The sequence below is a fragment of the Gekko japonicus genome, unplaced genomic scaffold (genome assembly GCF_001447785.1).
Source record: "Gekko japonicus isolate JY-2015 unplaced genomic scaffold, Gekko_japonicus_V1.1 scaffold2129, whole genome shotgun sequence".
Taxonomy (NCBI): Eukaryota; Metazoa; Chordata; class Lepidosauria; order Squamata; family Gekkonidae; genus Gekko; species Gekko japonicus.
The window spans coordinates 128,512-144,331 of NW_015176516.1; the positions used below are offsets into that span (position 1 = coordinate 128,512).

Genomic DNA, 15,820 nt, shown 5'->3' on the forward strand with positions numbered 1-15,820 from the left:
TGCCCGAAGGCCACTCAGCGACTGGACCATCGGGGCAGAGAAGAGCCTCAATTCTCCGGCATTACGCCGTCGAAGAGGCTACCCCTCAAAAGCCCCCTGGCCTGGAGCCTATTGCAAAGGCTCCGCGGGGTTGCCACTTGAGGTGGCACCCCTCCAGGCCGCTGATGTGCGAATCTCCCTCCCCCGTTGTGGGGAGAGCGCCCGCCATCTCTGTTCCGTAGACTGGAAGTCTCACTACCGTTTCAAGGTGTTGGTTCTAACCTTTAAAGCCTTGAGTGGCCTGGGACTGACATATGTAAGGGACTGCCTCTCCCCATATACCCTTCCAGAGAGCCTTGTGCTCTGCTGATCAACATCTACTGGTTATCCCTGGTCCAAAGGATGTCTGTTTAGCCTCAACCAGAGCCAGGGTTTTTTCAGTCCTGGGCCCCACCTGGTGGAACAAGCTCCCGTTTGAGATCAGGCCCCTGCAGGACTTATTACAGTTCTGCAGGGAGCTGTTCCACCAGGCCTTCGGTTGAGGCAATGGGTGTCCAGCAGCATGGCCTCCTATGCAAAGCAGCCCTACTATATTTGCCCATGATTACAGTTATGTATGGAGCCTGAGTCAGCCTTCTAGACATACCGGGAACTGGTTGAGCTTGCTACTCTAGAACAATAGCTTGCCAGGATCTTGGAGTAGACCAATAGATAAGTAGTGTAATGTAAATAGCCTATCCTTAGGAGTGGATGTTTGTGGGGTGGGGTGTTTGCATGCTTTATAAGCAGGGCTCAAACCTTGCTGGGTGTCCTTGTTTTGTTCCTGAAATCACTAAATAAACTAGAGCTGATCACTGCAATGCAGCCAGAACCCAGTATTTAACAATTACCATCTGTCCAGCTGCTGGGGCTAATACAGGAATGTATGTTGCCATTTTTAGTTAACTGTATTTTAATTGTAATTTGTTTTAGATTGAATGTTTTAACATTTGACAATGAATTGACATGTGAATGAAATTTTGATGTTACCCACCCTGAGCTCACTTGTGGGAAGGGTGGGATAAAAATGCAATAAAATGCAAGAAAATAAATAAATAATTTAGATTACTGCAATGTGCTCTACGTGGGGCTTCCCTTGAAGACTGTCTGAAAGCTACAGTTAGTACAGAATTCTGCAGCCAAAGTGTTGACTGGATCATATCACTCCAGTCTTGTTCCATCTACAAGGTACTGCTATTTAAAGCCCTGTATGGTCTGTGACCAATATATACTAAGGGCCTCATTCTCCCATATGAACTTTTCCTTTCACTTCTGTCCATCTTTGGAGGCCCTGCTTCAGTTGCCCCCGCCAACTCAGACTAAATAGGTGGCAACACAGGAAAGAGCTTTTTTGGTCCTGCCACCAAAACTTTGGAACTCCCTCCCCAGCGAGATTTGTCTGTCTTCCTCTATCGGTGTCGTCCTCTATCGGACTCTTGGAGGATTGGCTACATTAGGGGTGTGTGGCCTAATATGCAAAGGAGTTCCAGCTACAAAAAGAGCACCACCACCACCACCGCTACTACTACTTGGTTTTGCTGATTTTATATATGTATTGTTTTTATAATGGATTTTTAATGTCTACTGGTTGTTTGCCTCCTTAAGGGCCCTTATTGGGTGGAAAGGCAGCATGCAATGTTTTAAATGAACAAACAATAGCTCTTGGAGCTGTTGAGCCACACCCGTTCTAGATTGAGGCCTTGCAGCAATTTTTTTAAAAAACTACAAATTCTTCTGAAATGGTGCCACTCTTGGGATGGACCCATGACCACGGTGATTTTTTTTAGTTTGGCTCTAAGGCACCTGGATCTTTTCTCTGCTCCAGCCCTTGCTCAAGATCCCTGGCATCTCGCACACTGTCAGACTGAGACTCCCAGCAAGAGGCCCCTCTGCCAGTACATCCCACCCCACCTCCACTGCGCCTACTCCTGGAGCTGTCAAAGGCACACCTCTTCCCTCCTGACTCGCAGGGCTCTTTTTGTAGCAGGAACTCCTTTGCAGGTTAGGTGACACACCCCTAATGTAGCCAATCCTCCAAGAGTTTACAGAGCTTCTTACAGGGACTACTGTAAGCTCTTGGAGGACTGGCTACATTAGGGGTGTGTCGCCTAATCTGCAAAGGAGTTCGTGCTACAAAAAGATCCCTGCCTGAGTCAGTGGAAGAAGAGAACACCAACTCACAGAGCTCTTACGAGAAAGAGAAGAACAGCCCCAGAGAAGAAGAAGTGACACTAACCCTTCTGCCATTCTAGTTCTGTCTCCACCTCTCCCTAATAACCCTTTCTCTGATAAACAGCAAGGCAGCAGTTGCCCTGCACGGGACTCTGTCCCTCTCCCCACCCCCAAGCTTTTCCCGGCAGCTGACCTGCTTTCGACGTACTCTTCCCCATCCTAACGGTCTTGTTTTCTGCTAGGGGACATTGGAGGCCAGATGGGCCTGTTCATCGGAGCCAGCGTCCTCACCGTCCTGGAAATCCTTGACTACATCTATGAGGTGAGGGCACTGGTAAGGCAGGCAGGAAAGTGACTGCGTGGAAGTCGCTCAGACTTGTGGTGGAGCGGTGTCCTGGGCTGGCAAAGCCACCCCCACGCTTACCTACACTCTGGGGACCTGGCTGGGGGGCCACAGAGACATCAGGGCAAGAGAAGCCCCCCCCCTCGACACACACACACGCCATTGGCATCAGGACCGAGTGACCGCAGCAACATTGGCAGGGCGGGAGAAACCCTCCCCACGCCCATGTGGCCCAGCAGAGGGCCCGGCTGCAAGCAGCAGCAGCAAAAGGTGGAGGCAGCTGGGGAAGGCGGGCAGAAAGGTGAGCCCAGGCAGACTCGCTTCCCAGGAGCAGCCTGGGAAGAAAGCAGGGAGGAGGCCCCACCAGCTTGCCCAGGGACGGCTGGCTCGGGTGCCCCGGCCATCACAGGCTGCGGGGGCTGGAGCGGGCCAGAGACAGAAGCCACAGAAGGGACCGGGAGAGAGACAGGGGTGGGGGACAGTGACTCCCCGGGGGCATCCCCAGCCAGCAGGAGGCTGTTTGGAAGCCTCAAGTCAGGCCGGGCTGAGGAGGAAGGGAAGCCGAGGGAAGCGCACTGGCTCAGAGACTGGGAATGAGTGGAGCCCCGCCCCTAACTGGGGGCCACTGGCAGGGCCTAGGCTGGCCCTGCCTCCAGGCCAGTGTTCCCTCTAAGCTGAGCTAGTGTGAGCCAGCTCACAGTTTTTTAGCCTCCGGCTCACAGATTTTTGTCTTAGCTCAGGAAGGACGGCTCCAAAGCAAACTAATTTCTGCAGCGGCCAAATGGCTCGCTCACAACTTCCATGCCAGTAGCTCACAGGGTAGAAGTTTTGCTCACAAGACTCCACAGCTTACAGGGAACATTGCTCCAGGCAGGCCTTTATGCGGCACAACTCCAAGGCCGCACGGGAGGACAGGCCCGGCTGCACCTCAGCAATCAAAGGGGGAGAGGGGGCCAAAAGTGTTGCAAAGTTTCCTCCTCCGCTGCCCTTTGCTGAGACCCATCTGGAGAGTGCTAAAGAAAGGAGGCGTCCAGAGGGCGTACCCTGACCCTGGAATTCAACCCCCAGGAGGGGAAGTCTGACAAGTAGTATCGAGCGATGCCTGGGAGCAGAAGGGGGGAGGCAGGACCAGGATTGCTGAGCGGTCGGGTTAGAACGGATAAACGGAAGAACTTCTTCACCCAAAGAGTGATTAACACATGGAATTCACTGCCACAGGAGGTGGTGGCAGCTACAAGCAGGGACGGCTTCAAGGGGGAAGTAGATAAGCATCTGGAGCAGAGGTCCATCAGTGGCTATTAGCCACAAGGTGTAGATAGGAACTCTCAGTCTGGGGCAAGTGATGCTTTGTATTCTTGGTGCTTGGAGGGGGGGCAATGGTGGAAGGGCTTCTAGTGTCCTGGCCCCACTGCTGGACCTCCTGATGGCACCTGATAGTTTTGGCCACTGTGTGACCCAGAGTGTTGGACTGGATGGGCCACTGGCCTGATGCTCTTATGCTCTTAGGTTCTTATGATTCACAGACATGCACACACTAAACCATTTATGCCCCTCTGCATGAGACGGGCAGCCTCCCCACACGTTGTGATGGCCCCCTCTCAGCAGAGGGAATGCCTTCCCCTCGAGCACATATAGCTCGCGACACCCCCTGCCTGCTGCTAGGGGCTAAGCCAATACAGCATCTGGCCCAGCAGGATATAGCGTCACTCGGCCTCTCGTTCCTTGAGCCTAGCGAGGGCCTTTCATGCCGGCATTGCCCATGCAGGATAGCTCTAGAGAAGCTCTAACCCTGGAGAATCTGGATGCCGTCTAGCACAGTGACACAAAACAAAGAGAAAGAGAGTGAAGGGTGAGTTAATAAGTACCTGAACCAGATTCGTATATGTGCCAAATGCTTACCTATATACCCTGTAGGCTGCAAAGTACACCTATCCAGCTGCCATTCTTCCTGTCTCTTTCTTTGCCTCCCAGGTGATCCGTGACAAAGTAGCCCATGGCCTAAGACGCCCGAAGCCCCCTCTGAAGAAGCCTTCAGGGAGCATTGCCACCTTGGGATTGGAGGAGATCAAGGAGCAGGTAAACTTGATGACTGGAAGGACCCATGGAAGGGAGTGAGGTGCCGTCCAGTGCTTTCCCAACTCTGAAACCCGTCTGCTGGGTAGGAGAGACAGCGGAAAAGAACAGACACAGGATGCTGCTTTGGTGGACCCTCACAACACCAATGATATCAGAAAACAGTATGGAAAGTTTGTGGGTTTTAGACATGAGAGTGTCTTTTGGGTCTGCTTTGGGTCTGACTGTCCAGTTTGTGGGAGATGCGTGTCGTTAGGGTCTTTCACACCTGTATCTTAGCACCTGGTAACTGAGCACATTGTGTGATGTGTAATATAATGCTGATGATAATTGCTGTTGTTAATAACAGCATAATGCCTCAGCATTACGTGCAGTACAATAATTTAGAAGGGAACAAGCCCTGCCCGCAGATGGACATGAAGTGGACATGAAGGGGCCTAGTTCAGCTTGCACACCTGATTACTGTCTGTTTCTCATGTGCAACAAATTTAGGTCTGGCTTAAACCCAATACTGTGTAAAACCAAGCGTTAATATCTACAGCGCAAAGAGTACAGTGCATGCAGTACAAACCGTACCTATATACAGTGCATGATACAGTAAAGTATTGCAATTGATGGGCTGCCGGCTAATTAAGACACGGTTTCATTGTCTTCTTCAGAATTGTTTCCGTTACAGTCCTTTTGGAGTCTGGCCTTGTACAGTTGTTGTAGACTGTTGTTTATATCTGCCAATCTTAGAAGAAGAAAAAGAGGACATTTAAAACATAAATCTGTGATCCAGTTTCTCGTATACAGTTCTGATCATTTTTCATGCACAGCTCTGATAACAAGGAGGTTCTAGTGCTCATTACCTTTTGTAGTTTCCTACAGAACTCTCCCCTCTTGTTCACCTTCTTAAACCCAGTGCTGGCATCTAACCTGGCACATGCCCAGTATCTTGTTTAAAGTCACAACATGTGCAGTGTTGGCATGCCAGAGATCTGTAGCCTTGCCAAGCATTGAGCTAGCCTGTGTAGCAGGACTGCCCACTTAGTGGCCCTGTTTAAATGAGATGCTGGGCATGTGCCATGTTACATAGATTTAAATTAGGCCTTAATGTGCTGAAACAAGTGACATTCCCTAGCTGGTGTCCTCAGCCAGGATCCAGTTGGCATGGGAAACGGATGATAGTGACCAGAATATGGGATATTGATTACTTCCTAAGCATCTGAGCTACATGATGAAATGGAGAAGTCTGCTTTCCAAACAGAGAAGATAAATCAGACTTGACTCCAAGAAACTGGAGTCAGCACCAGGGTTCCCGCTAAGCTGAGTTAGTGTGAGCTAGCTCACTGTTTTTTAGCCTCTGGCTCACACATTTTTGCCTTGGCTCAGGAAGGATGGCTCCAGAGCAAACTAATGTATGCAGCAGCCAAATCGCTCGCTCACAACTTTCATGCCGGTAGCTCACAAAGTAGAATGTTTGCTCACAAGACTCCACAGCTTAGAGGGAACATTGGTCAGCACCAGTGACTACAGAGAAAGCCGTGCATCCAAAGAGAGCGCTTCCAACTGAAAATGCATTGAGCAAAGTTTTCCTTACAGTGTATGATCAACTGGGAGCGCCGGGCCAAATCTTGCCCCTCTGCATTGCTAACAGCAGAATCATTGGAAGAGTGCAGATGGGCAATATTCATGGCAACAGCCAAAATCTTTCCCCTTTTGCACTGCTAACAGCAAAATCATTGGAAGAGGGCAGATGGGCAATATTCATGGCAACAGCAGTTGGCGGGAGTCCTTTGCCGGGAACTGGGTTTGAGGCCTTGACTCATCACTTAATCCCTTCTCAGCAAGATTCTTTCAGGGAAACTCTTTGCTGACCAGAGGTTTACGGAGAAGTCCTTTAGCTTTTTAGAACGCTCTCTCTTTCTGTTCCTCCAAAGTGAAGAGAGTGCATTCTCAGTCTGGATGATAAGTCCAAGGAAATACATCAAAGGACCAAATGGACATTCAACAGACACAGTTGTGTGTAGAAATTCACCCACCTCTGTGGACTGTCAGTGAAGCAAATTAGCACAAAAAGAGAAGATACAAGGTACAACTGGATATGGCTGAGTGAGAAAACATAACCAACAAAATAGTAGCTGTCCCCCAGATAAAGGATGTGACATATTCTACTGCCCTAGCTCTAAGAACATGAAATCAGAGAGCTAACCAGTGTCAGCATTCAGAAAGCAGCCTTAACACCCATGATATTAAAAGAGAGGACAGGTAATATGAAAGACTCCAGTATTTGAAGAGCTCACGTATAAAAAGGAGCTACCGAAAGATTGCATATCTCATAAGTCGCTGATAAATCTCAGACCTGAAGCAACTAAGAAGCTGATAGGGCTATTCAACAGTTGAAAAGCGTTCTGACTTCCAGTTTTTGGCGCCTCAACGATGGTGGCGTCTCTCAGTTCCTCCGAGAGACCCGAGAGACTGGTGCCATGAATCGGGGATTAGGAGGGAGCTCGATTGTGCGTGCTCCCCCATGGAATCCATAGGCAATGGACTCCTAGCCAGGGGGCTTTGGAGAGCCCTACCTCCGGCCGACAGCCAGCACAGGGGGGCTGCTCTCTGCCCCGAAGGTTCTGCCCTGATTCCCTGCGACCACCGGGACAAGCGTATGAAGGTTTGGCGATTTTACTCTGCCTAGCGAGATCCCAGGGAGACCTGCTGGATCATTTTTGAAGATGGATGAGTGAGTTTAAGTTAAAGCGAGACATCGGAGCCCTGTTGCGAAGCCCCCACGAACTAAAGCGGGAAGGGGGAGGGGACGCCCTACCCCCTCAAGCGAATGAACAAAGCGGGATGGTGGGGGACTGAGCTAACAGTGGCAATGGATTACAGTAGAAGGACTAGATCAGAGAAATCTCCTAATAAAAGCGTTTACAGACCTTTGAGACTTTGGCAACTTCAATCGGTAAATGTAAACAACCCTCCAAGATGGCGATTGAGGGAGGTGGGATGCAAGCCTCTCAGGAAGAAGAAAAACGGAGGGGTAGGTCAGGTTACCTAACCATAGACTCTTCCTACAGCATAGAATCGGGTGCCATCTGCTGGCTAAAGTGGGATATTCGATGGAACGGTTCTAAATGTGGCGAGACTTTTAAAGGCGAATCTTGGTTTATAGACGAAATTGAGATTGTGTATAGCTTGTATTGGATGGTGGCAAGCAGATTAAAAAGCGATTGGACTCTTGACCATAACAAGCGAGTGAAAGCCCTGGAAAAGGAAAGCGGTACTAACTGGACAGAGCCTTTTTCATTAAAGCTGTTTATGAAAGAAGAATCAACAGAGAAGGAAGAGGACAAATTGAGATGACTGTATGGACTGAGTGAATCTAGGCTCCACAATGTCGTGTTTGTGGGGAGGGAGGGGAAGCGCAATGGGAGATGACAATGTCTTTTAAGGTCTCTATACTTCTTAATTAGCTTTGGAGCTATTATCTGTCTAGACAGATAAGATGGATTTTAACTTGAAGCGATGAACAAGGAAACTCCTCATGTCGGAAGTTAATTGATAAGAGTTACAACTTTGTATCTATAAGCATATGTAACCTTCTACACTTGGGCTTTTAGTGCCTTTTTCTCTGTCTCCCTTAGTCTGTAGTCTTTCCCCTCCCCTTCTTTCGTTATAGTTATGTAGTTGTTTTAGAAATGCAAATAAAAAAATCCCCTTCGGGGGTCAAAAAAACCCCAGTTGAAAAGCGTTCTGAGGAAATACATAAGATTTAAATAGAAGCTAAAGTTGTCTTATTAGAGACAAATAAGTGTGCAGAATTTTTTTAAACCCTAGACCGAGACTAGTGACTGTATTCCACCCACAGAAATAGGCTTCGGCACACCAGTTATCTTCAGCACACAGCCAAACGGCTGCTGTTAAGGGGAAGAAGAAAACTGGATCCAGTGGTGAGAAAGCTGAAGGCAGAACTGAATGGATTACCTCATTCAGAAGATCACTGTGCGGCTAAAAAGACCACTGCTGTCTGCACATCTGGTTCCCTAGTTCCGAGCAAGGAGTCTAGAAAGCTATCCTAAGGAATCTCTAGTTTAAAAACTTCAGAACAGATTATGTGAATATTTAATTTTCATTTGCCTCCTGTATTTTATTGTGGAAAATGTCTTTGAGAGAAAAGTTTCCTCCTCTCCTTCCCCCCACTCCTTACAAAAGTTTTTTGTCTGAAGCAGTGATAGAAGCTTTAGGAAGGGGATAAAGGACAGAGGGCAAGCAGAAACCAAGCCGGTGGGCTATGGGGATGTCTCCCCCCCTTTTAAAAATAATTTTAGTAGTTTATATCAAGAAAATAAGGAAGGGGAAAGGAAGGAAGAAAAGAAAAATACAGAAATATTCAAGTTCCAATTTAGCATTCTGCATGCATTCATTACAATTTCATAACTATTTCATCTATCATTCCTATTATTCTTCACAATCTTATTTTCTCAATACTTAAGTTTTAACCAGTCATAAAATGCCCTTCAGGGTCCCATAAATTCTTCTTCCATTTTTCCTTTTAATATATTTGTCAACTTGTCTGTTTCAGCACATTTCCATAATCTTCATTATCAACTCATGTAGCGTTGGAATCTTCAAAGTCCTCCATGCCATTGCAAATAACATTCTAGCAGTTGTTATAACATGTAAAATAAAATATCTATGATTCTTATTTAACTCATCTGGTAAACAGTTTAACAAAAATATCTCAGGCTTAGAAGGTATTGTGAGATTCAAGATTGACTTTAGGAAAGTATGCACTTCAATCCAGAATTTATGAACCTTTTTACATGTCCACCACATATGATAGTACGGCCCAATATGGTTGTTACATTTCCAACATATATTACTCAAATTTTTGTACATTTATCATATGATTTTTAAAATAGTTATGTCCAGAGGCTTTCCCATAGGAGTGCCATCCCAGTTTTTAATCATGTCCTTCTAGAGCCAGAAGTAGAATCCATTCTCTCAGCCAAACCAAACTTGCTGCTCAATAATAGTTCTTCCACTCTGGTACTCCGCATCCAGCTTTATCTTTCGCATCCTGCAAGGCTTTCAGTTTGATTCTTGGCTTTTTCCATTGCCATATAAAATGTTGTGTCAGTTTATTCAATTCGTCAAAAACAATGTGTTTAATATATATTGGCAATGTCTGAAATAAAAACATCATATGTGGTAAAGCATTCATTTTCAAAATTGCTATTCTGCCCATATCTTGCAACACTTCGTTATAATTATCTTTCATCAGGGAACTACATTTCGCTGTAATATTAATACCCAAATATTTGACTTTCTTCTCCAGTTGAAATCTAGTCAGCTCTGCTATTTCAAGTCTTTGTTACAGTGTCATATTTTTCATACTCATTTTTGTCTTCTGATAGTTTATTTTCATTCCCACTATTTTCCCATATTCATTAATCAAATTCCTCAGTTGTTGTACAGAATCCATTGGGTCTTCTAAGATAAATACCAAATCATCAGCAAAGGCCTGTAGTTTATATTTATTTTGTCTTATTGATGTCCCTTTAATAAGGGGATCTTTCCTAATTGCTCTTGTCAGAACTTCCGAAGTTAGTATAAACAGCAATGGAGATATTGGACAACCTTGCCTCGTCCCTTTTTCAATCCATATATTATCAGTCAATTCATTGTTTACTACTACTTTCGCTTTCTGCTTTGTGTATATAGCTTCAATCGCCCTTATAAAATTAGTCCCGAAATTCATTGTCTTCATCTGTTGAATATGAAATTGCCAGCTGACAGTCTTCTCCAGTTGGGTTTCTAATTCTCCAAACATCAATCAGTTTGTATTCTTCAGCCAATTCTAAAAAAGATCTTAGAAGTAAGCCTTTAGAAGATTTAATCTTCTTGATAGTTTTCCTGTCTAGGTCTTGATCAAAAACAGAATTAAAATTTCCGATCATACAAATATCCATGTAGTCATATTTTGTTATAGTTTCCTTCACCATTTCAAAAAATTTCCCCTGCAATTCATTTGGTGCATATATCACCACCAATAAAACTTTCCTGTCTCTAATATCTATTTCAAGTAGAAGAAGTCTTCCATTTTCTAATGAAGATACCAAAATAAGTTTCAGTGTTTCTTTAACATAGACAGCTATTCCTCTTTTCTACAGCAGTAAATAACTTACCAAGTTTCTTATTGACCAGATAATGTTCATCTTTACGTCTAATATGTATTTCCTGCAAACATACAATATTGACATCTATCTGCTTAAGTTTAAATATCTTTCATCTTTTCTCAGGTGAATTTAATCCATTTACATTTGCCGAAAATATCTTGATTGTTGATAGATCCATTATGGTCAGTTCTTATCGCTACCATTTCTATTTCTCGTTGTTGTTCTTTGTGGCCTTTTATTTTGCATGTCACTCTGAGTTTGGCGCAGGCTAGTTAGAAAACTAGCTTGCATATCATTTTTAAGGTCTTTCAAAGATTCTAATGTCAGCATAGTTTCCAGTGATTTAGTCTGTGAAGTAGGTGATGATGCTGCAGATGCTGGGGGAGTGGTTTTCTTACTGATCTTACTCATATTCACAACTTTAAAAAATTATTTTTGTTCTATTATAAAATAGATACCCCAAAATCACCCAAGATCTTTACTATTTCCCATTCCCCCCTTACCAGATCTTGTACTTCAACTGACAATTAAAAGAACCAATATCAAACCTCAAATAAGACTCAATATAATAACTATCCTCCCATCCAGATCCCCTGAACACGTTCACTTAGATTATTCTACTGGTTTATATCAAATTATAGCCAACATTAATCAGGAAAATTCTCTGGACACCTCTTTAAAAAAAGAAAAAAAGAAAAACAAATTACAGGCCTCTTCAGCTGTTCCTGTGTTCTTCTCAGTAGCCCAAACAAATTGTGCTTCTCCTTTGCAAACGAAAACAATTTAAGACTGTTTTCACATTCAAGCGAAAGTTCCAGCTCCCTCTACAGTTCCCCAAGTCACGATCTAATTGTCTCAAGGAGTTCCAGTTCCAGTTTAATTAATTCCCAAAATATTCCAAGCATAAAAAACCCCAAGTCCAAATCCAATAGCAAATAGCAAAGGAAATCCAAACTACTTATTTTATATTGCAACCAAATCAAGTCCAGCAGATCAAAGTCAACTTCCCAGTAATACTTTTTAAAAAGGAAATAGCCCAATCTTCTCCAGATAAAAAAGCCAGTGTTCTCAAAATTTATAATCCAACAAACGGGCTTTAGACACTCTCTCTCACTCCCCACCTCCTCCTACTTCAAATTTCCTTCCATTAAGTTATTTGTTACAACCAGATAGCGAGGGGAGAGCTTTAAACCTTTAGTTATAACTCACAGTCTTGAGAAAATTGCGGGCAGATTCTCTTTCTTCTTTTATCATTGAGTCATTCTATAGCAGGCAGCTAAAAGCCAGGACAGCTGCTGTACCCACTGCGTGAACGAGGCTATCTTCGGATCTTCGACATGGTCTCTGTGCTTCACACCCATGGGATCTAGTGCACACGCGCTGGATCGATCGGCATTGTAGCAAGTTCTTAACGGATTTTTCCTCAGGCATGAGCAGGAACCCCACCACGCATGCCCAGAGGGGTGGGCGCCGACATCCCACCAGTTCCTTTCTTACCACCACGTTAGAAAGACCTTTTCTTCATCGGTCTGATTGGTTCTTCCTTGGCTATTTGCCTCATGGCTCTTCGGATTTTTTCCTCAGTTTTCTTAGTCTTTCTTTGTTTGTTCTTCAAAAAAAAATTAAAACATTGTTTTTCTGTTGAGGGGGAAGTTGCTGGTTTACCTCAGTTTGTCCTTTGGGCTCCCCCCCCAAAAAAAAACCCCTTCTTTCCTCTCCAATTTTTAATTTTTATGGAGAAGAAGTGGGGCTCTTTCAACCGCTGCTAGGGTTGCGGCAGTAAACTCGCTCCACCTGACTGCCATACCCTCTGTATTTTTTGTTTGGGGGAGTCTCACTGACCTGAGTCTTGTCGGCACTGTGCTAGGTTTTCGAACCAGACAAGAAAAAAATCGAGCTGCACATTTTAAAGTGGCGCTACTTGAATCGGCGTTACATCCTCCCTCAGTAATGGATTCTGAGAGACCATCGACATCGATGGCTCCGACATCGAGGCCCCCCTCCAACATCAGGCAACTGACGTCGAAGCCACCAGCATTGGAAGCGCAATCCTCCGCTTCCACCCCAGTGAAGAAGCCCAAGTCAAGTAAGGAGCACAAGTCCACAAAAAAGGGCTCCTCTAAGTCCCTAAAGGTGGCAAAGAAAGGGGAAGGTAGCGGTATCTGCACTAGGTGATGCCCCTAAAGTGCCCCCCGCTCCAACGGCAGTATCAGCATCGGAGGCCCATGCCACTCCGCCGATACCGACCATTCAACTCTTGAACTCCCCTATACAACAACTGGAGTGTCCTTACTCCGATATCGAGACGGTGAAGCTCCTTAGTCGCCCCATGGACGCAGAGCCTTCTCCTTCTCCTTCCCCATCGTTGACATTGACGGTGTCAGAGGCTCCCGACATCGATACACGTTGGAATCGACATGCCTCTAGCATCACGCAGCGTCACCCTCCACGTCTGCTTATTGAACCTGTTGATATCGATGACCGAGTTTATAGGGACCACTCTCAAAGGCAGACTAATGCTTTGTCTCTGAGACGTACCCGATCCAGAAGTTGATCCCCCCCGAGTCTTCCTACCCCCCACCACCACCTCTGTCTTGGGATCAACGCCAACTGAGGTATCTCTATGAGGGTTATCCACCATCCATGCCAGGCTATTCTGACTGGGATCGTTATTCGACCCACTTTGCCCACAGATCAAGGTTGCCCTACAAATCTAGACCTTCAGCATCTCTGTCTCGACCTCCGGCCGAGGATCCTTCCCACCATAATCCGGAACTCAATTGTCCTCCCAACGCCCAAGTCATACCACAAAAGATTTTAACCAGTCAAACGGAAGTCAAAAAGGCAGACTAATGCTTTGTCTCCAAGATGTATCGGATCCAGAAGTCAATCCCCCCCGAGTCTTCCTGATCCTTCCCACCATAATCCGGAACTCAATTGTCCTCCCAACGCCCAAGTCATACCACAAAAGATTTTAACCAGTCAAACGGAAGTCACTCCGGTTCAAATGCCAGATCAGGGCTCCTCTGATTCTGCAGAAGAGGATTCTGATACGGAGGCCTCAGAGGTTCACACCTAAGCTGCAAAAGCACCATGGGAGAAGCCTTCATCAGCCCCAGTGTCAACAAGACGCCTAGACCACATGTATAGAGTCCAGGAGACCGGAGCTGAATTTTTATTCTCCCACCCTCAACCAAACTCGATGGTTGTAACATCCTCGTCCAAATCAAAATGAACATATTCTGCACCTTCTGACAGGTAGAGTAGAAAATTAGACGCGTTTGGGAGACGCTTCTACTCCACGGGAGAGTTGGGAATAAAAATCACAAATTACATAGCCTGCATGAGCAGATATCAATACACTCTGTGGGAAAGGTTTTCTGAACTCCTGACTCATCTCCCCGAAGACAAGCTTCAGGCAGCCAGAGTTATTCAGAAGGAAGGCATGGTACTTGCGAAGCAACAGATCAACACTTCCAAACATGCCCTAGATGCTTCCTCAAGAACAATGGCCTCAGCAATAGCTCTAAGGAGGCACTCCTGGCTCCGTAATACCAATATTTCACAAGATACTAGGTCTTATGTCGAGGACCTCTCCTTCGATGGCCTTGGTCTCTTCAACAGCACTACCGATACCATATTCCAAGATATGGATAAGAGCATACAGGCTTCTCGTGATCTAGGAGTGTCATCCTCCACGAGGCAACAATATCGCCCTTGCACTTGGTCTGGGCCTTGGCAAAAGCACACTCCGAATCATCAGTCTCCTGACAATGGAGACCACGTACCTCTTCAGGAGGCCAAAAACCCACCTTTCAAAAACTCAGGTTTGGATCCGGACAACAATCTTTCCGCACTAAGCAGGCGAAGTCCTCCAAGCAGGGCTTTTGACTTCCTTCCCACCGAGTCAGCTCAAACCCGTCTATTGACCACAAGTCTCCTAACCAAGCTGTCGCAGATGATCTACCTATATCCCCATCTGAGAATCTCACTTCCTATGCAGACCTTTTAAAAGCTGCAAAAGCACCATGGGAGAAGCCTTCATCAGCCCCAGTGTCAACAAGACGCTTAGACCACATGTATAGAGTCCAGGAGACCGGAGCCGAATTTTTATTCTCCCACCCTCAACCAAACTCGATGGTTGTAACATCCTCGTCCAAATCAAAATGAACATATTCTGCACCTTCTGACAGGGAGAGTAGAAAATTAGACGCGTTTGGGAGACGCTTCTACTCCACGGGAGAGTTGGGAATAAAAATCACAAATTACATAGCCTGCATGAGCAGATATCAATACACTCTGTGGGAAAGGTTTTCTGAACTCCTGACTCATCTCCCCGAAGACAAGCTTCAGGCAGCCAGAGTTATTCAGAAGGAAGGCATGGTACTTGCGAAGCAACAGATCAACACTTCCAAACATGCCCTAGATGCTTCCTCAAGAACAATGGCCTCAGCAATAGCTCTAAGGAGGCACTCCTGGCTCCGTAATACCAATATTTCACAAGATACTAGGTCTTATGTCGAGGACCTCTCCTTTGATGGCCTTGGTCTCTTCAACAGCACTACCGATACCATATTCCAAGATATGGATAAGAGCATACAGGCTTCTCGTGATCTAGGAGTGTCATCCTCCACGAGGCAACAATATCGCCCTTGCACTTGGTCTGGGCCTTGGCAAAAGCACACTCCGAATCATCAGTCTCCTGACAATGGAGACCACGTACCTCTTCAGGAGGCCAAAACCCCACCTTTCAAAAACCGAAGTTTGGATCCGGACAACAATCTTTCCGCACTAAGCAGGCGAAGTCCTCCAAGCAGGGCTTTTGACTTCCTTCCCACCGAGTCAGCTCAAACCCGTCTATCTCCTTTTCTTCGGACCTGACGTCATGTCACCATGGACGAGTGGGTGCTGTCCATCTTGACCCAAGGCTACCGTATCCAATTCCACCAGAACCCCATTACTCCTGTCTTCGTCTCCACACCCCCTTCCCCACCTCTCCTGGAAGAAGTGTCCGTCCTTCTGCACAAGGGAGCCATCGAGCAGGTACCACGTC

At 46.0% G+C, this 15,820-nt stretch overlaps 1 protein-coding gene across 1 annotated transcript in view; it reads left to right on the plus strand.

Moving 5' to 3' along the window:
* The window catches only part of ASIC4 (acid sensing ion channel subunit family member 4), a 123,827-nt gene that overhangs the window by 91,690 nt on the left and 16,317 nt on the right, over positions 1 to 15,820 (plus strand). Inside the window, exons 8-9 of the mRNA XM_015427372.1 lie at positions 2,433 to 2,512; positions 4,505 to 4,609. Coding sequence (XP_015282858.1) covers positions 2,433 to 2,512; positions 4,505 to 4,609 — 185 coding nt within the window. The remainder of the gene's footprint in view (positions 1 to 2,432; positions 2,513 to 4,504; positions 4,610 to 15,820) is intronic.